The 25,708-nt window shown below is 38.4% G+C and overlaps 1 protein-coding gene across 6 annotated transcripts in view; it reads right to left on the bottom strand.

Moving 5' to 3' along the window:
• The window catches only part of HIVEP1 (HIVEP zinc finger 1), a 118,506-nt gene that overhangs the window by 9,965 nt on the left and 82,833 nt on the right, over positions 1–25,708 (bottom strand). For 5 of the 6 annotated variants that reach the window (XM_054058179.1, XM_054058177.1, XM_054058178.1 and 2 more), the window contains 4 exons: positions 14,136–20,068; positions 7,595–7,728; positions 6,120–6,295; positions 3,969–4,073 (listed from right to left, as the gene is read on the bottom strand). In XM_054058179.1, the coding sequence (XP_053914154.1) occupies positions 3,969–4,073; positions 6,120–6,295; positions 7,595–7,728; positions 14,136–20,068 (6,348 nt within the window). The remainder of the gene's footprint in view (positions 1–3,968; positions 4,074–6,119; positions 6,296–7,594; positions 7,729–14,135; positions 20,069–25,708) is intronic. The other variant, XM_054058182.1, reaches the window with a different exon arrangement.

The raw sequence follows: 25,708 nt of genomic DNA, 5'->3' as shown, positions 1-25,708 counted from the left end.
AATTTTAATTTATTTTCACTCCTTAAATGTAGGTGCAGTGAAAACACAGACTGAGTCATGATTAAGCTAATGAAGAACCATGGAAACTCACTTAAGAACTACTATAAGTAATACATAGCTAACTAGAAGCACTATATCTTCAGAGGGGTTCATTTTATACTGCAGAAAATGCAAGTAGTTTATATATACGCATGTGTGTGTATATATATAAAAATACATATATGAAACTTACAATTACGTCTTTTCACTGGTAAAGTTATGAACATTTTCATTTCTCAGCACAGACCATTGAAATAAGTTCTGCCCATCTACTGATTTCTTTATTAAATAACTATCTTGTGCATGTTTACTCAGGCATGCGACACCATTCATACATGAACTTATATATGAAATATTACAGGTTTAAAGTTCATAGATGTTTTAATTTGAAGACAAGTTATTGTTGTTTTTAAGAGTGCATAGCAAAATGTTGGGTCAACATGGCCAAAGAGGATGTCCCCAGTTGTAGTCTGTCACACTAAACAGTTCACTTCGTCTGACAATTTAATTCAGATATTAACATTCCTTACATTGTAACCCTGTATTCTGGTGACAAGAACATTCCACAGAGCAGAAGATGAAAGATAAATGGATGAGGGAATGGTTTTGAATACAAAAAGCCAGGCCAGAAAGTATTTACTAATACCTAAATGATGACAAGTCCAAACACAAAGAATGCTATGTTAAAAGCTCTGATCGCGTATAGTTTCAGACAGCTAGAGAGTATCTTTTTTTTTTTTTTTTTTCCCTAGACGCTACAGCACAACAAAATTTCAGGTTCTCGGATTACTGAAAAAACAGGCTTTGTGTGTGTGTGTCTGTCTATCTGCCTGTCTATATACGCCTGCCTGCACTCAGGATCGTACACAATTTTGCACTCCATATACAATCTGCAGGCACTAATAATCTGTACTGCTATAAGGCCAAAGCTGACTTTTCATAGGAATCTAAAAAATTATGTATTCAAATAATCATGATTGCCTATGTTTTAAAAAATCTACGTAAAAATAGAACCAGCAAATTCCTTAATAAATAAAAGGTTGTTTGCTTTGTTAAATTCCTGGCTAATTCTCTAATTCGAAGTCTGGTGGAAGACATACAGCTTAGTTATTTTAAGCAAAAGTGCAGATGTTTTTATTGCCATAAGAATAAACAGTATTCCAAATGTTCGGATAACAAATTAGTTAGAGACAGACAGAGAGACATTCTATGGGTCAGGAAACAGGCCAATCTCACACAGTTTACAGAAAAAAGTATTTTTCTGAGGTTGTAATTATTTCTTATCAGATTTTCTGCACCTTCCTCTACAGTATCTCACATTGCCTTCCAACTGAGAAAAGAGATAGGACTGGCCAGACCGCAAAGAGAGGTCATTTTCAACAGCCACACAACTCTTCAAGTCAAAAATGTTCGTGTTTAAGGATGATGCTTTTTAAAGCACCAAAAGGATATGCAGCACAAACCTGCTAACAACACACATTGGGCCAAAGACGTAACACCACAAGTGAAACTCAACACCCAAAGCCCATTACTAGAGCCCAGACCTGGCACGAGGGATGCTGGCCCCAGCCTGAACTCTGCTGCTCTGGAGTAAAGGTAGCCACAGCGGCAGCCAAAGCCACTTTGTTAACAGAGACTGCCTAGACACTTCAAAAAAATAAACATATTCAATCACATACAAATGCAGCCAAAAAATCAGCATGTACAGGATTTCAGAGAGGGCAACAGAACTACCTAGATTTAAAAAAGCACGTAGGCAAATACATCACACATTTCCCCCTCTTCCTGATCCTCTGCCTTAAAATGGGCCAACAAATTCTCATTTATCACGAGAAACACCTTCACGTGTGGCTAGGTGAGCTGACAGACAAAATCACTTTTTAAAAAGAGTACAGTTGCTCATTGAATTTACACGAATAATTCTAAATGCCCTGTGTTGTGCAGCAACTGGACAGGCTGGATTGGTTTGGCTGCAGCAAACACGTTTATCATGGGCTTAGTTACCCTGCTCCTTGGTTAGGACTTTTGTGCTGAGCTTTGTGCTGCACAGCTGGTTTTGCTATGGTTAGTCAACCAGACTGTTTAGAGAAGGCAGGAATTTTATCAACAAGTCGTTTTGGTTTGGGGTTCCTAGTTAAAGGAACAAGTGTTATCTGCTCTATTTTAGAAAAAAAAAAAAACAAAAAACCCAACAAACTATCACAGTCTTAAAATTAAATTTATGGAAAGATTTCAAGGATTACGTAGCAAATCCTGTTGAATGTTTGCCTTGCCTTTTTTCCAAAATAGAATATTTAATTTATTAAGTAATTTTATTAAGTAATTACTGTGCTGAAGCAAAGAACATATTTCAGGGAATATATATTTATACTATGGTTATACACACCTGTACATGCAACGTAAAAAGAGAGAGTCTCTCTCTCCTTATTATATAGTCTTAAACTCAAAGGAGAGAAATATTTCAACAAGTTTGAAATGGCTTATTTCTACCAGTTAATACTGATAACTGTTTAACATTTGAAACACTTCCTATTACGTTATAACCTCAAATGCAATTTTTAATGCATGTGACTTGGAATATCAATTTATCAATCAATAAAATGTTTTCAGTTCCTAGTAAATGGGAATACCTCTTCAGCTGTATTTTATAAAACTAAATAAAATTCTGAAAGCCACAGAACACTGCTTAAAAACTGATGAATTTTCTGTCATGTGAAGGCTGAAAATGTTAATGAAAACTGTTCCTCTGTGAGAAAAGGACAGTAATTTGTCCTGCCGCTTATCTTCTGTGTTATTTGCTTGGTACCTCAAATTGCAAAGCGGTACATGTTTTTAGCTTACTAAAAAGGAACATATCGAAGAATGCCAAAAAAGGGAAAATGCAGGTTTCTTTGTACCTAGCGTGCTACTGAATCATACCAGCTGAGTCATATTCCCAGCATTATTTAGAATTAGATTCAAGCTGATTCGCTTATTCCGCTTGCGGTTGTCATATGGGAGCAAGTACATTCATCTTTCTTGCCCTTTACTGTTTAAATAAAGATCCCCACTGCTTCCTTTTCTCAAAACTGCATCTGCAAGCTAATAAACCATTCAACTGAAAGAAGAAAAATACAACAAGGCAAGGCAACAGGATTCATCTCCTTGCTGAGAAATGGGAGGAAGGAGAAAATGCCACCACTACACTGAGACATGCTGAGATCTGAAACAAAGTCCTAATACACAACCTGTTCTACATCTCACTGCATCTGGTGCAGCTACATCTTCCTTATCAGGCTGAGCAAAATTCTTGTGAACCTAGTTTGTCCGTCTTTGGCTGTCCTTGATTTCATCTCCTCCTCAGAAGACCCATTCTTGTATGCAGGAAGTGCAGAATTCCAATTATTAGCAAATACATTCTTTTTGATAACACTCTCACCACTAATGGAGAAGCTGAACAAGTCAAGATGAAAAATGTTCATAATTTCTAAATGATCTTTATCTGCTGATTTATACCAAAGTATTTGAGAAGGAGGACAGAACTCTACACTGGAACATGATTAGCCTCCTTGTAAAGCACTCAGCAACATATTTGTGATTCGGGTTGCATGTTAGAAATGCTACATTTGACTAAATTTTTTTTCTAAGCAAACAGCTGTTTTTGTGGTATTTGCAGCCTTGTCATATTTATCTGTGAAACTGTTAAAGTTAAACTGCATGACACTTTGTGAAAAATTCAGCAGCAATTTATCTTTAGCATATGCTTGTCATTTCTTTAGGTGAAAGTTTTTCCAGTATTTCTTGTTCCCTTGGACTAGCTTGTAAGATTTTTATCTCCGTATCTTTCCCCAGTACGAGATTTTAAAAGCTTTAGAAAAGAAAGAGTAAGAAACTGGCATGGCAAAAAAAATAAAAAAATTAAGTAAAGAAAGAAAATTTTAAATTCTTACCAAACTCTTCTTCTCCTTCCTGGTCATCTATCAAGCCTACTGAGACTCCCAAATCCATGCATTTCTTGCTATGTGCCTTTGACTTCATATGTTTTGTTAAATTTCCTTAAGGGAAAAAAAAAAAGGAAAAAAAAGCCTGTTCTGTGACAAAACAAAGGCATACAAATATACACTCCACGTGTCCTTATCTTATTCAGCTACATTTATAACCACCTGTAAAACTTGATTTAACACATGATACGACCTTGCGTCTGAAAGCAAGCTGTCAGGGGCTGCAGCAGATTTGCCATCCTGAATGCTACTACCTCTCTGGCTACATTTCATGAAGCTCTTTCCTGAAGTAAAATAGTACAGAATGGAAATCCTAGATGATGATATATTTTGCACTGGTGTAAAAGATCCCTCATTTGTTTACAGCAAAGTATAAAGAAGCCAAATTCAGTCTTTGAGATCACGTTGACAGAAATTTACTGTATGAAACTAAAGTTTGTGTCTTGCAGCTCTGTTAGTATTTGATGGATTCTATTTTTAGTGTAATAATTTTCACTGCCAACCTAAACAAACAGGTTAATTTTATTCAAAATCAGGGCATGAACATATTTGATCTGACTCTTAAAAGTAAATGCATAGCTGCAGAGAGGCCCTACAGGCTGCCATCCCCCCTTCCTTCAAAAAGAAAATATAGCAAATAACATCAAGAAAAAGAGAAGGGTATATATCAGAGATCTATAAATTATCATGTCTGTGAAATGTATATTATTACAAGTAACTGCTCACTTTATACTTAAACTTCCTATTGTCTCTCAAAAACTGTTTCTTTGAGGTCAATGGGAGAAACTACTGTGGCTGAAATTCTTACGGAGTGGGCTATTACTACTTTGAAATGAAGCTAGGAATTCACCCCAAATTTTGAAACAATTGTTCTAGCGCTATATGGCTATATTGACTCACAAATAGCAAATTTCCCAGCTTTATCTACTGCATATCTACTTACTGGCTACCCTGTCCTTTCATGAAAGGTGGTTTACCAAACACCAAGCACCCAACCGCATGATTGACTCCGCCAGCTGTAGTAACAACAGCCGGGCACAGCAACTGCAGAAGAGGAAGCATATACAAGTATCTGCTACAACTGAAACCAGGAAGAATTTCATAATGGGTAGATATTATTTCCTTGAATTTGGCCAGCACACCTACTCTGCAAAAACCATAATCAGAATTTATTTGGTTTAGAGTCTGGCATTTCATCTTAAAGGCAACAAGATGATATGGTGTACCAGGACACAGTGATCAGTTTTGACACATCTAAAGACTACTCGTCCACTTTCTGCAGCATTCGGTTATTTCTTGGAACTTTTCCACCTAAATGCTGAGTAGTCTCGAACTCACTAAAAACACAAATGTTTCTGAGATTACAGCTGAGGGGGATTATTGCTAAATGATATTCAAAGCCAACAAAAATTTTACTGCCTAGAATTTTTTTGCTCTAAGTATTTTGGCTGTAAACATCTCCTGTCTGTTTCACTTAAAATGAGTCCTGGATCTACCACTGTTTAATAAACTGCCTGCTTAAATTAGGATGCATTTAAGTATCTGATGCAAAGAGGTTTTAAAAAGTAGAGGTCCATTTTTGGGTCTTAGAAGGTTAAGTAGAAAAGGAACCTTGTCCTTTCAAGGGTATAAAAAAATTGTACTATCGTAATTTTACGAAGGCCAATTTCTTTCCCAGAGCAATTAGTTGAGTGCTAATTGGAGTAAGTATATGTTCATGTCATACCTACAGAAGATCACTGCTAGGGACTTAAAATTCTGTGTTTCCACCTCAACCTAGGATGAACAGGTAACCAGCTCACTTATTTTCACTTGGCTTTCATCATACTCCCATAGGATTTCAATCTCCCACTCCAATTTCTCACCCATCATGGCATGCCTCACAGTTCATTCATATAAAGATATACTTATCTGAATGAACGTATAGAAGACAAAGGAAAAGAAGGAAATCAGAAGCTACAAATATTTGAAGCATTAGACAATAAAACTCCACAGAGAGGCAACTTCTTTGGCTTATGAGCATCCAAATATGAGAAGAAAAGAACTATACTTTAAAGTAAAGAGAAAACTGGGAAAAATGTAGACCAAAAGTACTCTTACCTTTAGTTTTGAAAGAAAAGTTGCAGTAATTACAATGGTAAGGACGGACATCTGTATGTGTGCGAATGTGCTTCTTCAGCATGCTGGGTTTCTTGCAACGTATTCCACATTCTTCACAGATATACTTCCCTCTTCCTCTTCCCCGAACATACACATAGTCTTCATTTGACTTGTACCTAGTATCAGTACCAGAACAGTAAGGCAATTACTTGTAATACAAAACTGATTCTAGTTAGAAACCACAATCTACCAGAATTTTCAAAATCATATCCTATATGAAAATGAATGACTGCCAAAAACAATCCTGCTCTTCTTCTGCTCAACTTCCACATTTATTTGTTAAAATCATGTCTAGATTTTTCACTAGATAATCATGGATTTCGAATTTCCTCTTTGCAATGCAGGAACATACTTTTTCAAAGTGTCAGTTCTTGGAAGTGGGTTTGGGTACCATAAAGAAGCTTTAAAAGAGCATCTTTGAGGCTCTGTGTTGGATGCAAAAATGGAACACCATTAGTTATGACAATGGGAAAGTATAAAAATTCCCCATCAACATGCTCTGGACTCAGTCTATGGGGACTGGTCGCTAGATGGAAGAAGTAATTCATTCAACTACACCCTTCGTATCTCTGCTCAAAGATGCCAAAGGTGTGCTTAGCTTTTGTGACCTGGTCCCTGCAATGTTTGGATCTGAGCAGAAACACATAGCAACATTTTACCTGGGCAGCTGGTAATGGCTTAACTGCTGGCCTAGACTGGACTCAGACCAGGAAATAATAAATGGAAAACTCAAGAGCCGGTCACCAGTTATTAGAATAATAAAATATGTACCATTTGTGCTCAAACTTTAGAATTGTCACTGGCACTTTTCCACTGAAAAAGTCTGTTTTATAAGATGTTGTACATGGCACAACACTGTGGCTAGAGCAACTGTTATTCATATCAGGCAACTGATTTAAAGTATTACAGTGAATGGATGAGGGCTCTCAGTAAATATTTCCATGGCACTTTTCAAATCAGGACTTCTCCAGCCTGCATATACCACAGCAAACTGCCAGACAGGGACTATACCACAGTCTGTTGCTTAGACTCTGGAATATATCCTCCCTGGATACAGTTATACAAGCTTACTGCAGGATAGGTATCATTTATCACGTAAGAGAAATATAGGAAAAGAATTTACATCTATGGCTGTATCTAGCTGCCTTTACTGCTGATTAATGTTCGCCCTTTGGAAAGAATGAATTGCACTGCCTACTGCTCTTTATTTCATTACCCCCCTGCATAACTCTCATGGCTCCATGGTTCTGATGACTTTCCATTTTTCTTGGAAACATAAACCAACATCCACAGACTGCAGAATGGGAACTGTTGTTTAAAATAAATCAAACAGGAAGCAACATCTCTGCGAAGTCTAGCATCAAGGAAAAAGAAATCTTCCCAACAATATCCAATACACAAAACACAATACTTGCCCTCCATCAAATATTTTAACTCTTCTTGGTTCAGTTTTGATAAAGGAATTTTCTTTATCATGCTCAGTGCTTGATTCAGAGCTTTCTTTATTGCTGAATTCAGTTGCCGTCAATTTTTTTCTATTTAATGCTCGCTGAAAGAAAATGAGATATGTGTATCATTAAAATTAGTATCTTTCATATACCATTCAAACCTGTATGTTATGATGAATGAAAGCATCAGAAAAGCCACAGTTACAGTAACTGATTTTGCTACAATGCTAAGAAACGTGAAACAAAAACTATTTTTTGCTGAACTTTTCTCTACTATGCATTGACTATTTATGTACTGGTAAATCAAGATGGAGATTATGGCACTATAGGAAACCTGGAATACTTTGAATCTACAGTAGGAGATGCTTCTTCCTTCTTCAGGGAAGGTGAAGATGATGGTTTTTTAGCTCACAGAGCTTCCTACAAAGCAAAGATGCTTACAGTCAAACCCAACTGCTTCCTGAATGGCTACAGCTTTGCTCCTCTACCCTTGACACAGCCACTGGACCACACAGACGGGGCTCCACAGCTGCATGACTCATTGCCCCCCACAAGTTGACAAATATGGAGAACCTTTAGTTAACTAAAGTTTTGTTAACTTTAACAATCAGTTAGCAGTGCTTTTTCCCTGTAGCTCAAGTCCTGCAATGCTTCAGTAGCACATCCCCAACTCCATCTGCCTGAGGTCTAGCACAGCAGGGGCGAGAAGGAAGGGCTTCCCTGACTGCTCTCTATCCCATGGCTGCAGGTCTCCAGCCTTAATCACCGACCCACGAACCAATAGTGCCTCATGACTGGCAGCAGCTGCTTTCCAGCAGCCCAGCAAAAGTGAAGGGTGGGAAGGAGGGGGTTACCAAAGGGAGATACTAATAGGCAACATCTCTGATTTCTAATATTTTTCAAAAAATATACTTGTTCCAGTGGGGGACTTGACTGTTCCCAATTCAGTAAGGTTAACAAAACCCTTCCAAAGCAGGACTCCACACTTAATTCCCACTGCCAGATCAAATTGCAAGAAAAAGTGTACCAATTGTCTAGTAAAACAAAAATACCTTTCTCCATTTGCCCTGATTATTAATTAAGGAGCTATTTTTGTAAAGGAAGATGAGTTCTCCCCACATTTGCCCATTAAAATCTACTCCCTCCAAGTCTAGGATATTTATAAAATAGGCAACAATGAAGGAATGATCCAATTAGCCAGTAATTATTAAGGCTGTATTTATAAACTGTCCTACCCACGTAGCTGGCACACTTACCACATTTGGTCATATTGATAAGTGAATAAAATGATGAGAGAAAAAAAGTCTGGCCTTATGTTTTCTACTCATTATAAAATTTAATGCTGTAAGCTTGCAAATTCTTGGCAAGAGGAATGACTTCATTGGCTGACTTAAAATAACTGATGAATTACACGTTACATATATTGAAGGGTGACTTCATTCTGGCACCCGGTCCTTGCCCATAGTCCCCCATGCAGTCTCAGTCACGGTCTTTACTTCCCACCTGATGAGGAATGCAGCTGATGAGCAATTAACAAAGATCAGAGCAAAAGCACTGTCCTATTTGATTCAAAGCCCTAGGAATCTGTATCTGACACGAGTACCACTCCGATCTGTATGCTTTCATGCAGCCCTCTGATTGATTTGGGCTGGATTTTCAAACATCTGAGCAGTTCTACCAAAGCATACGTGACAGCTCTGCCTGTGCGTAGGAAGGAAGAAATTTCACCCTGCATGTTTTAACAGTATTCACACAAGGTGAAAGGAGATGATGTTCTGGATGAGAAATATCAGAAGTGAAGCCTACTTCAGTAATTGTAACTCAGCCATGTTGTAGTCCCTGCTGCACTACCTGACACACAAATGGCTTTTGTTTCCACTACAAACGAAGTGTCACAAGGTGACATTTAGAATTTAGCAAGGAAAAGAGTACTGGAGTGGTGGAAAATACAGAATATATGCAATAAGCCAAATATCACATAAATATTTCCAACAGCTGAAACAATGCAATCCTTAAGTGCCTGATCTTTCAATCCTAAATATTAAGTATTCCTTCCAAATTTCATTCTCAAAAATGAGAAGACAAAAAAGAAAGATCACAGAAGTATTTGGCCCATGTTGTAATAGCATTACAATATACTCTATATTCACAAAAGCACCTAGAGTGCAAAAACTAGCACAAGACTAAATACTTTTGGGTTCTACACCCTCCCTCCCCACTTTTTAACACAAATGTTTAGGTTCAGAGGTAAGATAGTCTAACATAGGTGTTCAAATTACTGTCTGCCTCCCACTGGTGTACTTCAATTTACTGGTTATATGCTACTTTAGCAGTTGTTCCAGTGTCTTAAACATGTAAAATGCTGCTATCACAGAGATGCTCTAATAAAAACACTGAGTTTCTGTCACAGAAATGTACAGCAGAGCTCGCTGAGAATGAAAAAAGTGGCCTTTTTAGTTTTTATTAAAAATTCCAAATTGATACTGAAGAGGACTTTGGTTCAGTGTAAATTTTGAAGAGCAACCAGTCTCTAACGAGCATGTGTTTCTTGTGTGGAAATTCTCTTATGTACCTCACCTAAAATCCCCCCTAACCCTACGTGTACTGGTGGAAAGAGTGGAAAAACAGCAGCACTGTAAAATGTTCCTCTCCATGATTACTTATGCCTTCTGTTTCTAACAGTCTTCTCTCTCTTCTCCCATAAAGACAAGGGCCATGATTCATTTCTGCTTTACTCGTTTAGCTCCAATTTAACACCACTGTCTTCAATTACTAGTATAAAACTGGAAAAAACCCTGCTCTTAGGGCTGCCCAGAGACCAGAGTTCAACAGATATGTCTGGGTACTTTACAACATCCTTGGAAAAAAAAACATGCTCACAGCCAGAATCATCAAAGTTATAAATTTCAGATTATAATATTCATTAAACATTTTTCCCCCTAGCACATAGCCACTTGAGGAAAATGTTTTTAATATCTTTAAGCTTTTACTAGTTTTACTAGTTTACACATAAAAATCTTATGCATTTAACAACTTTCCAGTGGTGAGCTCAACTGTTGTGGCACATTATCCAAGAAAGGAAAGCTTTCCATTTAGCAGAAAATTTCCATTCTTCAGTCTTATTCTTGCCTGAAAATCTTCACCCTGCAATACTGCACACATTACTGATTCACTTCAGAGCAGGATGCCAAGATCAGTGCTAGGGGTTGAGTACAACACCAATGATTTCAGGTGAGGAAAACTGGTGAAAAATAAAAAAACCCAAAATGCAACTATAAAATAAAAAGAGCAAGGAGATAAAATAAGTTTTTTCCATACAGGTGAACCTCCTGTTACATTTTAATATGTTGTATTAATTCCAGGAGCTTCTTTCACAACAACATTTTGTGGTTTGTTCTCTGACTCACTGGAACGTGGCAACTTCACCTATTGCCTCTAAGCAGTGAATTGTGAAGAGCAAACAAAGTCCTGGGGTTCCTTATTGTTTGCATTTTGTTCACATGTCTCTTCATTTCCCATGGCATCTATTGTTGAAAGAATTGCCTTTCTAGTGACAGCGATTAGTAGCGGTTACACAGCAGCATGAGATCTCTGTAAACATGAGTTGGATTTGGGGGCAAACCCAGGAAGGGTTCAGCAAGGCACTTTCTCTTTGTGAGAATGGTTCAGCGGTTAAAGCCCCACGAGCAGAATACGCCAAACCACTCTGGAAAGGACTATGACTGTGACAGAGGAGGTGAGGCATAATAGCGCTGCATTTTTATTGTTATTTATAAATTGGATTATAGCAGCACTTAAAACTCTCCATCAGGTCAGGGTTAAAATGTGCAAACCACTTAAGCAAACACAAGCCTCAGAGTCTTGCAATCTAAACTCTGGTTCCCAAAGGAAATAAGCACCCCACCAAACTTCTGAGCAGGAAATCAAGAACTTTTTTTTTTTTTGAGAATTATTTGTTTATCTGTTCATTTGTTTTGTTGGTTTTTTTTAAGTAACAAACTGAAATATCAATTTCCAAAAGAACCTCCAATGTTCTCCATCCTCAGTCTCAACCAGAAAAAACAGTAGGAGAATTACTGGGCATGACCTAAACAAGGAATTTTAGGTTTTGCTTTCTTTAAGTACAGCTTCTGTGAGAAAGTTTCGAAGTTGGCATCAGCTATTCCATTACCATGTCTAACTGGAGACTGGTAATACAAAGGTATATTGTAACATCATCATCATCCTGGAAAACAGCTGAAATTCCTCTGCCTGAATCCTTAAAAGCCAAAGCAGACAAACTCTGGAGGTGTTAGGTCATAGTACCTAGCAGGTCTTTGACATTTTTAATTTCTGCCATCTTAAACCTTGCTTGTACAATCTGAGATGCCAATTAAACTTTAATTGGTACTTTCTTGCTACACTTTCTTCCTTCATAATGGCTCTGAGTAAAACCTGTAAATCAGCTGCAAGCCGAGCTTAAGAACTCTTCATTTTCACAATGCTTATACGCTTCATTCAAAATGTCAGCAAGAAAGACTGAAGAAAGATTAGTAACTGTGGTTCTTTTGTAGCAGAAGTAATGTAAATGTACCTGACAGCTGCCTATTACAGCATTCAAGTACTCCTAGACTGTTTAAAAGGGTGCTGTCAAAATATTTTTCAAAATATTATTATGCATTATTTAGATTCTAAAGGGAATTTGTTTGTAGACAAAATTGGTTCTTCAAGAGGCACGCAGTAGCTTTGCTATCAGAGAATTTCTTCTGATATACTTTAAAAATAAAACAAAAATGACTCAATGACACAACTGATGTGAAACCTGCTTTAGAAAGAATCACTCAACAATGTAAAATGAAAAAAGTTAAATCTTCAATTTTTTTTTTTTAAAAATTCAGCACCAAGTACAACATTTCATGAAGCGTATGAGGGAGCAGGCTGAAAAAAGTAATACGAGTTTGAACAAAGGTGTCATCCTAATATGAAACAACTCAACTCAGTAACATATACACACTCCAGCCTGTATGTACTTTCTACACAAAACATTACAGATAAAGCTTTAACCTCCAATACAAGTATTAGGTAAGTCTCCCACCATTTTCAGAAGGACCAGCTTTAACTCTAATGCTCCTTGGCATGAGGCGTCTCAGCATATCTTCTTGATTTCTCCTGTAATTCTGAAACTCTTTTTTTCCTCTTACATAGGATTTCTCATCCTACTGCTCTTTTTCCCACTAAGAACTTTGTAACTTAGCAGAACTTTTAGCAAACACAGAAACGTCCCAGGGTGGCCTCCAACAACAACAGACTCTGTCACTCAACATTCACAGAAATATGTGTCTTTTCCCAAGGCTATGGCACATTTCCTCTATAGTGATTCCCAGCCCGATGCTCGGAAATTTTTGCTGATGGAAGACTGCAGGATTAGGACAAGTTACAATTGCTCTCATCCCTCAAAAAAAAGATTTCTATGTCCTGAAGGACTTGGGAGAAAGGGAGATCCCTGTTTTTGCCATCTCCAAAGAAGGTCAGCAACACACACACGGCATACACAGCAAAGAAAAAAGAAGAGCGCGAAACCATGCTGTACACTGAGGCTCTCTTCAGAAAGCTTTACAACTTCACTAAGATGAAAACTAGTGCTGGGACCATTAAATAGACACGGCCACCTTTACCTGTTCACAGAGGCAATCCAATTACTAAGGAAAACCAAGTCCAGTGCAAACCAGCACAGCTTTGGTCCTGTCCATAAAAAGACTGTCCAGTGAGTGAAATCCTGATCACATACGTGTAGCCACAGGACAGCCAAGGAAATAACAAGTGACTACTTTGCTCTGCTACATCTGACTCTGGAATGAAGTAGTGTTTTATGTGGGTCACAAACATCACCATGTTCCACTGCACAAGATTTAACATTATCTTTGGAACCGTATCGATCCAAGAAGTTGTTAGTGTTTTTATAGCAGCCATAATTTTGTTTTAATTGTCGCTATTTTTGTCACTATTTCGCACCGCTAATGGTGACCTAGGTGGGAGAAAGGGAAATGCTACACTGCTCCTCTCACTGTTAAATGATCAGCGATGATGAAAAATACTTTCACAGTGTTTCCATGGACACTTGTTCATGCTAAGCACTCTTTTATAACAGAAAATAACAGCTGATTTTAAAGGCAAAATACGTAATTATGATCTTAAATTAACCTGTTTTAAGTTAAAAGTCTTAAAAAAATACTTTTATGAGGACTATTTTTGTTCTAACCTTTGCATTTAAAAAATAGCCAAACACATTCCTGCCATGAGATTTAAATCCAGGAACTAAATTCCATGAAAAGTGATAATTCCTTATGAACAGGTTTCTTAATGGAATTACTGAAGATCTTTTTAGCAGTTTGATCCAGCATAACTAAAATAAATAAGCATATATGCCATACATGTCAGGGTTATTATATTCTCTAAAATATGAACACGCATGATTTCCAAAGCAAATCCTCTGTAAATAATCAGTATACATCAAACATATTTTAAGTACCTTGGTTAAGCTGTTCTTCCACTTGCTTGAATAGACCAACACATCAGATCTGGGATGAGTAGATCTTGCTTGAGTGTACAGGGGTTTTTCAACTTTTTGTTTCGAACTGAGGAGGGAGAGTGCTACTTTTGTTGACAAACCAAGCGGATTTGGATTGTTGGGACTAACGGTCCATGTAGAATAGGCTGAGATTTTCTGATCATTTTGCAGCACATGCAGTGGCTTTCTCTTCAGGAGATAACACCAGGTAAAATTTGTTGTGGTCTTGAGGCTCGGAAATGACAGCCTCTGCATTTCTCCTGTATTCATCGCAGTCAATGCAGTTACAGGCTTTGTTTGGCCCTGGCTACTGATGTGCTTGCTCTCATTACTGTTAACTGGGGATCTTCTTTCTTGACTGCTGCTTACAGCCTTGAGAAGAGAACTCTGATTATTCACTGGAGACAATTCCAATGGTTTTCTAGCTACAAACACTGGCGATGCTGAAGACTTACGGTCTTCAGATTCTGGTGACTCTTTTAGGGTCTCCGAAACCCCAGTGTCAGATGAATGACGGTTAGGCAACAGCAGGTCTGAAGGAGTACCTTTGCTGCTTTTTTCAGGCTGTGCAATACCATCAGGATCTAAAGGGTGATTTTCAAGAGGCTCTGTGGTGCAAACCTGTCTCACCAAAACTGGCTTCTTATGCTTACTAGTAGGATCATTAGATCTAACATTCAATGAATGCAATGGTCTAGCATCAGTCATGCAGGCAGCTCCACTCTCATCTTTAACACGTTTTTGCTGTTTTTCCATGGCAATATCTAAACTGTTGGCTGGGGAAAGCATCCGTTTACTTGAAGCTGTAGCTTCTGGTTGAGGGAAGAGTCCACTAACTGGCACTTTCTGAATAATATTCAAAGAGCTTGACAAAGGTGAATTTCTGGTTCCACTTTCTGGTTGTGAATTTTCACATTCAAATGAATTTGGCGAAATCCTTTGATGATCTTTGTGAGATTTTGGCAGCTGAGCTTTGCCCTCAAGCATTGGCACTGTCACAACATTTGCTTTGCACACCGATTGATTTACCTGATCCTGGGTCACTAAAATGTGAGGGAGGGGTGTAACAGTTGCAAAGCCATAGGATGGCATACTGCTGTGAATACGGACAGGAACCACAAAAGGAGGAATCTGATGTATTTGACTGCTGCAGTTATTAGGGACAATTTGCTTTAGAGGAGGCACAGAGTATGGATTAGACATGTCAGACAGTTTAGTCTGTAGTTCAAAGGAGGATGTATTCTGGTCCGCTCCAGCTTGGCTTGGAACAGTCTGAGTTGATAAAGTATTTTTTAGCAATTTAGAACAGTATGGCTGACCGATATGTAATGTTTTAACTTGAAGTTGATACTTTGGAGCGAAACAATCCTTTTTTTCATTAGGATGACAAGAAAGCACATATGTGCTCACTTGTTCCCCTTGGGCTGATGTTTTAGTAGATGTCTGGGTAGGCTGATGAGTCGAGGATGGCTGTCCTTGATTATTATCTAGAGGCTGCTGAACTGAAGACAGGCTGACAGGATTACAATTCGACAAGTGAGGCCTGAAGTGAGTCTGTGAATGCTGAGTAATTGGAGGCAACTCGACCGAAGATTTGTTAGAGGTCTGTAGCCTGTGCAATGGCACAGTGGGCACATCTGTACAATGAGCTGTCTGAAACGAAGAAGTTGATTTAACTTGAGGCTGATGATTTTCTGGAGCAATATTTAAAGATATTTGTCTTACAAATGGTCCCCTTCTCCTTTCTAGCAGAGGTACATGTCCTGTAACTCCATTTGCCGACGACACTTTTGGAGCAGCTACCTCTACAAGCAGGGCAGGTTTCAACGGAGACATGCTTCCACAGTCAAAAGATTTACTTCTGTAGTCCACAACCTCCATTGATGGCTGCGTGCAACTGATCTGCTCTGAGGCAGCACGTCTCATTTCCCGGTGATGGGAGCCAGGCACAGCCAGTGCGTGCGAGCCAGCGGGAATCATGAGGAATTCTGATGACTTACTAACAGGCTCTGCTCTGGAAGGGTTCTCAGGCTTCCAAGTGTCATCTTTATCAAGCGAAGCTGAGAAACTGGAGGCATGAGACAAGCTACTCTCCCGACTTAGGCTTCTGGAAAGCGTGGAGTCAATGCTTGATTCAGCAGATGAATGCTCCATTTCAGCCAAGCGAATTCTTTTCTTCTTTGGTGGAAGCTTTTCTGTTGGCAATTTTGACAGTGTTTCACTGCGCTGTGGCCAATTAAACCTTTCTGCTTTTTCCTGATCACTGCATTGGTTTTCTTGGTCCCTGTCTGGTTCTTCTGTGACCAGTATTTCAGGAACCTGGATGTTATGCTGGCGAACAAGTCTTGATGGCTGAAGTGGTGTGCTTCTCTCATTAGAAACTATCTGGCTTCCCTGAACTTCCCCTCTGGGTGCTTCTGACAGCAAGGTTTGATGATGCTGGGGACTACTCAGATGAGAGTGTCTATCCTCTTGGATTACAACTGTATTCAAAGAGTGGTGCTTTGCAACCTTGTTAGGCTCTTGAGAAGAAACTGGTGATACCCTTCCAAAGGACTCAGATTTCTCAAAAGAGCTATTTCTGCTCAGTGAATTTGTGTGCTGTATTACTGAAATGCCAGTGCCTTGTCTTTTCAGCTCCACCTTTTCTTGCACAGCTGAACTTGCCTGCTTTTCAATAAGTGGAGACATCTTTGGCGTGGTAGTATGATCTGTGCCTCCAGCCACAAGCTGAATTTGGGAACTTTGAAGTAGAAGGGTGCTAGGCTGTTGTGATCCTACCACTGTTGTCGCACTGTGTTTTGACAGACTGGAAGGATTTGCTGACTTGCTTTGTCCTTCCGTGTTCTTTGATGATATGCTCGTATCATTTTGCTGTGGGTCATCATCATCGCCAACACTTTTAATTTTTCTTCTTTTCCTTATCTGCGGTGTTTGCTCCCAGACACCAGTTGAAGTAGTGACTCTGTAGTGTAGAATTTGAGGCTGTGTACTGTTTGGAACTGTTTTATGCTCAGGCTCTCGGATTGCTGCTTTAGTTTTAGGTCCATGCAACTCTGAACAATAAAATTTCTTGTGGTTTTCAAAATTTTCCAGTTTTCTATATCTGTTTCTGCAGGTTTCACACTCAAACATTGTTCCTCGCACCTGAGGGGACTTCTTTGTTTTCTCTAAATTTGATCCCTGTGCCAAGGACTTGCTCCTTTGCAGTAAAGATTCATTCGATATATTACAACCCAGATAATTTTCTTCTACAGATCGCACTGGCCCAAGAATTTGGCTTTCACCAGTAGAAGAATCTTCTATTGCTGCCTGTCTAACAAGGGTCCGAGGGTGCCCACCTTGGTTCAGTGGAGCAGCAGGTCCCGATACAAAAACATCATCGTATAAAGAGCCAATTTTATCATCAAATGACTGGCTTCCTCGAAGGGGATGAGAGGGAGGTATTACATTTGGAGGTACTGCAGAGTAACTGGTAGTAGGCATGGAATTACTTCGTGTTATAGGTAAACAGTCAAGGGATGGTACAGAAAGAAGAAAAACTTGCTTTGATTTCTCAGTGGGTGTGAAAGGAGACTTTGGTATATCGGAGCTTGAGCTAGTTCTTCTTCCCATAGGCTTTAAATCAAACTGGAAAGAATCCTTAAATATGTAGGATTTTGGAGAATCTATGCTTCCTCTTCTTGAAAGAGATGTTCTTCTTGGTTTCACACTGTCTAACTGTTTGTCGTCTACAACAGCTTCATTATCAGAAATCAACTTTGAGATACGCTCCTCAAGGGTTTTCGTCGCCAAGGGAGGTCGCATTGGGCCAGACAGAATCAGATTCTTTTCAGCACAAACAGTTTGTACCACTGATGCAACCACACCACTTGCTCGTGGCACAGAGGGCAAGTTTTTATTTGGATCTTTCTCAGAGGTCAACAATCCTCTTACTAAAGGAGCTGGTGGGCTCATTGTTTGATCAGCACTTTCAGAACGAGAGAAATAACCAGAATCAGTACTACCTAAACTTCTAGGGCTCAAGAGGCATTTTCCTTGCTGATCCTGGGAACCGTCGGTTGCCTGTTGTCTCTGGAGCTGAGCATGCACTGCTCCTACTGCGGATCCTAGCTGCTCCTCTAAGAGGCCTGTTTCTACTTTCTTATGTTGTTTTATGTCATTCTCCTTCAAAGAAGCTGTATGCGTTAAATCAGACTGAAGGGTTGTCACTTTAACATCTCCTTTTTTCTGTGCTGCAGAAAGCTCGGGTGCTGGTTCTGTTACTTTGGGGCTATCAGCCCTTAATGGAGAAACGTTTACAGGATGAACTACTACTTTTGGTAAAGCTGCCCTTACTTGAGGTTCTGTATCATGTAATGAAGAGTCACCAGGTATACAATCTGGGTTGCTTAATGGAACAGGGCTTCCTCTCCGTAACATTTCTGCACTCGAAATGACTTTCACTATTTGTGCAGGTTCCAGTTCTTGATCATCTTGTCTTTCATCAGCAGTGCCTTCATCTTCACTTTCACCGCTTTCTTCTACATCTGAATGAATGCTAAGTGCTTTGTCTGAATCATGAGATATGAAGAGGCCACCCGAATCTGGTTGTAGGACAAGTCCAAGCTTGATAGCATGCGCATGAGACTTTTTGTGCTTGTACAGATTGCTTTTGGTTTTAAATGAAAACCCACACGTCACACAAGGATACGGTCGCTCTCCAGTATGGGATCGGATGTGCTTTTGGAGAACACTGGGCTTGGCACAGGCCCGATTGCAATACTCACATACATATTTCCCCAGCTTTTTAGGCTTCTGGTCTTTCAAGAGGTTACAAATTTGTTCTGCACCATGGTTTACAACTGATGCTATCTGGGCTGAATTATACATGGGACCTATAGACAAGTGTGTTGAACTCGATGTGCTAATTGACAAAGGTGAAGATGAACTAGCTACTAACTGGTTTTGAGAAAAAACCTGAGTTACAGTGGAAGATGAGGTTTGAACAACAGATGATGTTACTGCTATGCTGTATATCTGCTGGAGCTTAGGGTTTTCTTGACTCTGTTGTTGCACCAGCGATCTAGTGAAACTTGGACACAAAACAACCTGGTGATTTTGCTGACTGGTTTTAGTAATAAGGTCTTGTGAATGAGAAACTGAATGGCCTTGTGCTTGTCCAGTCTTGGCTGTTGCTGCTACATGCACATTGTTTAATGTACATGGGTAATAGTGAGGTCCAGCTGCAAACTCATGCTGTGATAAAGCAGACTGATTTTGAACGTTCATCGTATTGGATGTGAGACTAGAAGAGGTGCTTACAGTTTTATTTGGTCTCAGTTTCTCTATCTGCATCCCGTAAGGGGGGCACTCTTGTGCTAAGGTGTTCAGTTCAGGCTCCATAGCTTTTAATAAGACATCGAATGCAGTACGCGTACATGGCGATGACATACTGCAATCAACAAAATTAATACATTCACTACTGTCAGTCTTTGTTTTACTTGAGGAGTTTGAGAGAGACTTCTCTGGTGAGTTCAGTTGGTTTGCATCAGTATTTTCCACTGCCCGTCTACCCAGATCTAAAGACTGCTGTGTCAGTGAAAGCTTTGTCTGCACTGATGTCTCGCATTTGGTTGTTTCAACACTTATCTCACTACTACGTACTCTCCCGTTTTGTTTGGTACATTGATTTCCATTTTGCACAGGTAGGTGATCCTGCGTTGTGGCCTGTTCGGAGGCATCTGGAAGAGCTTTTACTGGTGAAGGGTCTACATTTTGCTTAACCTTGGTTTCAGCAGGACTTCTCAAAGGCGATTTTGGTATTTTTTTAAGATGGTTTTCAGTCACAATCTTTTTTCTTTTCACACCTTTAATTGTATCTTGGGTTCCTCTAGTACCAGCATCAGTGATTTCTATTAAAACACAAAGAGAATAAAAAAGAATATTAAAACTGGATAATGCAGTGCATTTTTATTTATATCATTTTATCATCTCAAATTTTCAACAGTAAGCCCTGGGGCAACATGACTGTCCACTTCTCCAGCCTCCAATATTTTTCAACAGTTGAAGTATTTTAGGGAAGATCTATTCAATTTTCATCTAAAAAGAGCAATGCTTTATAACTGATGCTCTAAAACACTACAAAGATAATTCACTATAGGAAAAGCTTCAAAGGAAATGTAAGAAAAGCAAAGCTATGGTAAGAATATTTTAGCATTTGTAGCAACTCCTTTTGAGATAAAGTAAAAAGAAACCTCTTGCACTTGTTTAAAAATTCAAATCATTACAGGAAGAAAATGAAGAACCAAGACACAAACCCATTTTTATGTTGTTTGCCACTTTTTCCATCTATATGTTGCAGTAGTCAAGGAATGAACACAAATTCCTCACGGTTATATTGGTAAGTAGATTTATCATGGAAATGACATAACCACCCACGCCATCTGTCAAATACTGTATTTCAGAGCTTCAATTACTGAACTTCAATAGCATTTCAGACGAGCAACTACTGTGGATGAATAAAACCAGCCACACTGAAGTGATTTTCTATTTGTGCATCGTGAAAAAAATAAAACTAAATTTGAATTATTTCATTACTAGCTACACTTGTTGCTGATTTCAAGCAGGTATGCATGCGGAGTTTCAAGGATGTAGTGAAGAGCAAATGAATTGGAATATTATTCAGTAGAATAATTTTGTAGCAAGTACTTATATTTTTACACAGTGCAGTTTCCTATATAATAAAAAACACATATAGATTGAAATACAGTGTAGATCCTTACTAACTTACTTTTTTATAGATACTTGATGTTACTAACCTTTGTTTACCTCAACAGTGTGATATCTGTGATATCTAATCTGTTAGTTAAATATTATTTTTTGTTTTACTTCTTTCCTAACACCCACTAGCCAGTGCCTCACCTACTGTCACTGCTACTGCAGAGGAAGCCAAGTACTAAATGGATGCAAATCCATTATCTTAAGCTTTTACAACTCATTTATTAGGCTGCTAGCCAAAACCATATTCACATGATTGCCAATACTCAGAGCAAAGGATGAATCTGATGTGACTAGAGGGCTGAAGGCCTTGAAAAGGTTCAGCTGCATACAAATTCTGGGAAGCAGTACTGAGTAGCTCTATGTAGTATGTTTACCTGCACAGAGTTAGTCAGGAACAGATGTTTATGGACACTTTTAGAGAAAGAAAAGCCTTAAGACTATGTATAAAAGACAAAGTCAATTTCACAAGGAGAGAACTAAGACTGGAACTTCAAAATCCCATTTCCAATTTGATGTCAATTTAATGTACACATGTATTTACTGAGGGTGAATGGATATTCAGGAGATTTCCTTGCATAAAATGATTAAAGATGGCACATCACACATAATTTATTGCAAAGGTGGAAGTTCTGCAGAACCTGATCTGTTCCTCTCGCAGCTTGACCAGAGGAAATTTAACTGTGAAGACTAAGACACTGTTTCATCACATTCTGCAGTCCCACAAAAGAGACACTAAAAACCCTCACCAGAATTACGGGCTCTGAACCTGGGTTGTAGGGACTTCATGCTCCTCTTGAGCATCCACAAAGAAATTTCTGCAGTAATCATTCACTTAACCTTTAAACAAACTTTGCATTTATTGTCTTATCACTAAAACTTATTCATATTAGTTTGGATTTAACATATACAAAGCCGAGCTGTCTTCCATCACCATGTTTTGTCCTTTCCACTGCTTCACAATTAAATGAGTGGCTTATTAGTGGTGATTTCTTTAAAATCTAGCCTGCTGCAACTGTTTTTTCTTTGATAACAATGAAAAACAATTTTCCACCAATCAAAGTGAAAATAACAAGGTAATTATATAAAAAGGTGCTTTTAAGCATGTTTTGGTGATCTCTCTGAAGCATGGCCACGTTAATTGAGCGTAAGTAATTTGGTTCTTTTATCACAACCATGTCTCCACACTGATCATGTTGCCAGTGTTTGTAGTGAGTGCTACAGGAAGAGCTGAGCAGATTACGCATAGCTAGAAAGATAAGAGTGCCAGGAATTATGAACAATCAAGCAGGCAAACGTACACAAAAAAAGACTACGGTGTTTTATACTGCAGTAACTGAACAACCAATTGATGTGCTGCTTCCTGATGTGTCACAATATTAAAAAATTACTATTTTTGGCTTTTAACCATATAGTGCAGAGGAATAAGCGGACCCAACCTGCACAATGCCAGTGAACTGGAAACTGGAAGATGAAAAATGTAATAAGGCTTAAGAAAGCCTTAAAGAAAGTAAAAAATGTATCTGTACTCTACCAATCAAATAATTAAAAGTATGAATTAACTATGAATCCAAAATCAGAATCTTCCATAACATATTTACTGCTTTATTTTTAAAAAAATGTTCTTCAACTCATGCCGAACCACAAAAGTTGTTTGAGAAATTGAAAAGGAAAGGAAAAAGAATAAACAAAGGCAAGTTATCCATTTATCCATCGCACTGCATACAGAAATAGAAATTTTCTTCAATCTTCACAACCACTAATTGTGCTGCTTCCATACCAGTAAAATTCCAGTCTATAGAAATCACAAGAACTAGTTTTTTACTTTTATTTCTGACTTTACATCTTTTGTGATTCCAGAGACAGAATCACAGGTTTGCTTCAGTGTACTTGTCTATAAAAACTTGTAAAATGTACTTTTGTAACAATGGCTCTATGAGGCTTAACAATAATTTAAGTCCTATGCTCTACTTTACTCCTTGATAATTTAGAAATCCTCATTAACAATGGAAATATTGACTTCATGTTTGCTCACAACCAAATTTCTAGCCTACCCAGGGAAAAAGGAATCCCTGACAATTAAATTTCACTTAGTTTTAGCTTTTCATTCCTTTTGAATTTACATCTTATTTTTGTATTCTCAGTTTATGTTGAAGATATCCCATTCCACGTTTGTTAACCTACAGCTACCTGTTCATGAAGATCAACTGTATAAGTATTTCCAGGGGCAATAACAAAGCTGGTGGAAAGCGTCAGACCCAGAATGCTAAACACTCTTGCCTTTCAGAGCTACAAACATTCAGGAGTGTGATAATTTGCCAGGACGGTGTACCCACACCAACAGGATGACACCAGACAGAACATAACATCTTTATAAAAAAAAAAAAAAAGTTCATCTGTTTTTCTTTCCCTCCTTGTCACCCCATGTGCTCTGCCCACCTCCCTCTGCAATCACAAAGCCCTTCTCATCATCAGGTGGTAATTTTCCTTTTTCTCAGGTGGTGAAGTGGTGTTGTTGAGAGGTGCTGTTACCTCAGTCAGATGTCTAAAAAGGATTTTCCTCATAAGCTGTATTACATCAAATAGGATTAAGTTACCCAGCCCAAGAGAAGAAGCAACAATGCTATTTATTGTGCTCAGCACCTCATTTTTCATATCCCGGGGACACTAGAGCATCTCTTTCATGCTTTCCCTGGTTGGCTTTGTTCTGCTTTGCTATCAAGATTCTCTGTTTAATTCTTTTCCTTCAGTATGATTTCTGCATTCAAAATACACAGAAAACTGATGTTTCTAAACATGACTTTGTTCACCTATAATTTCTCTGCTGCACTTCGCTCTATGCACAGGAAATAGAGCAAAAGAACCCAGGTGTGATGGTGTAGATAGCAATCTGGCAGAGTAACTCATGCAGCAAATAAAGAAGAGGTATAAGTGATCTGAATTTTCCTTCCGAAGCATTTACTGGTGAAGTAGACAATGTCTTGACAAAATGATCTCAATGGTTTTGTTTAAGTAACTTCCAGAACTGCCTGTCTCAAAGCCTATGTGTTATTATAACACCCACTCTCTTTCTCTCCCTTCAAACAGAGCTACGTGCTTGTACTTAAAAAGGAAGAGAATAAGAGGGAACAAGCAAGACACCAAGCTTCCTTCTCTCTCATTGCTACATTGTGAAACAGAGCAAGTGATCATTACCTGCCCCTACTAGTCCAATGAATGGCATGATTTTCATCTCACAGGTTCGCTTTACATTGCAGAATTTTAAAAATCATTGTAGGTTTCCATATAGAGACCAGATTTTCAAATTCAGGCTCCTAAAGTTTAGCTGTTAAATCTGTACTTCACTCTCAGGCCACTGCAAATCTGAAAGTGTTTAAATACAAATTGATGTCTTAAAATGTACACCTAAAAGGTCACTCTGACACCTAACAGTAGTAGCTATTAAAAAGTGGAAGGCTTTTCAAAAGCAAGAGTCCATTCCTAAGGATCTTATTCTAACTAAAGCTAAGCTTCCAAGTGGCTTTAAATATTCAAAATATTCTTACTCTTTGCATGTCATAGTTATTTAATTTTCATTTCACTGAAACTATCGAGACCACTCATGAATCAACTCACTGGGTCTGTTTCCATAAATAACTAAAGAGCATGATTATGAGATAAAGAAATAAGTCTCGCCAGCAAATGTATGGCCACCAGAACTTACACTAAACATAGCAGGAAATAACTTCTTTTTTTTATTAAATTTCCTCTTTAGCTTCATATTGCCTCCTACGTGCTAAGTACAGCCTAAGGAGAAAAACAAACAAACCAACCTCCCCTTGATTACATAAACCACACATACAACTATGAAGGTGTTCTCAGTCCAGAAGTCAACAGAGATTTGAACAGATTAACTCAAGCACTGTGCTTCATTTTAAGCACAAATAGAGGATTTTAAAGTCAATCACCAACAATTTTAACAGCCCTGTTTCAGATGCGTAACTTCAGACTTCTTGAGATGGCCACACAGTGGTCACTACCTGTTTCAGAGGTCAGGAGGCAAGTCAAAAAACTTGAGTTACTCCATGTCAGAAGCAATATTTGAAAACCTCTGTTGGTAGGATTCATCTATGCTGAATATCTTTTATTGTTACACCAGTCCAAACACATACAGGACACACCCTTAAAACCCACCTGATCTGTATGTAAAGCACAATTTGACACTGACTAATTAAAAAGGAGTGAGGGAGCTTTGACATTCAAAGGCTAAAGCAGTCTGATAGGGATTGGTTCAAATGTTCATCTACACCAACATCTGTCCTTTCATTCATATCAACAAATACTGGACCATTCCATAAGGCATGGATAAATTAAATATGTTTTCATGATTTTATACTGCGTGTAAACACATGATTATTCTTCTTGGTGTTTTTAACAGATAACACTAAGGTTTGAGTTCACATGTGACCCATCAACATTACGGTATTGGCTGTCAGCAATCCTTTTCTAAGAGTCACTTTACACCAGGTTTTTGTACTAAAATGACTATCATATTTGCATAATTTGTCATTATTAACAAAAACAGCAAAAGTCCTACTAACACAAGCTCCAGAAAACATGTTAATATGTGGTACCAGCACTCACAGAGTAATGCCATTAACCTCAATGACAGCATACATTTGTGTACAGTCAAATTCAATTTTAATGCTCTCTAACAACACATCCTAGCAAGCCCATAAAAATAATCATATCTCAACTTCATATATTAAAAGTAATTTTCAAGACAATCTATACTG

This window comes from Cuculus canorus, chromosome 2, assembly GCF_017976375.1.
Source record: "Cuculus canorus isolate bCucCan1 chromosome 2, bCucCan1.pri, whole genome shotgun sequence".
NCBI classification, from domain to species: Eukaryota; Metazoa; Chordata; class Aves; order Cuculiformes; family Cuculidae; genus Cuculus; species Cuculus canorus.
Note: the sequence above shows the minus strand (reverse complement) of the source record. Positions and strands in the feature narration are given on the sequence as shown.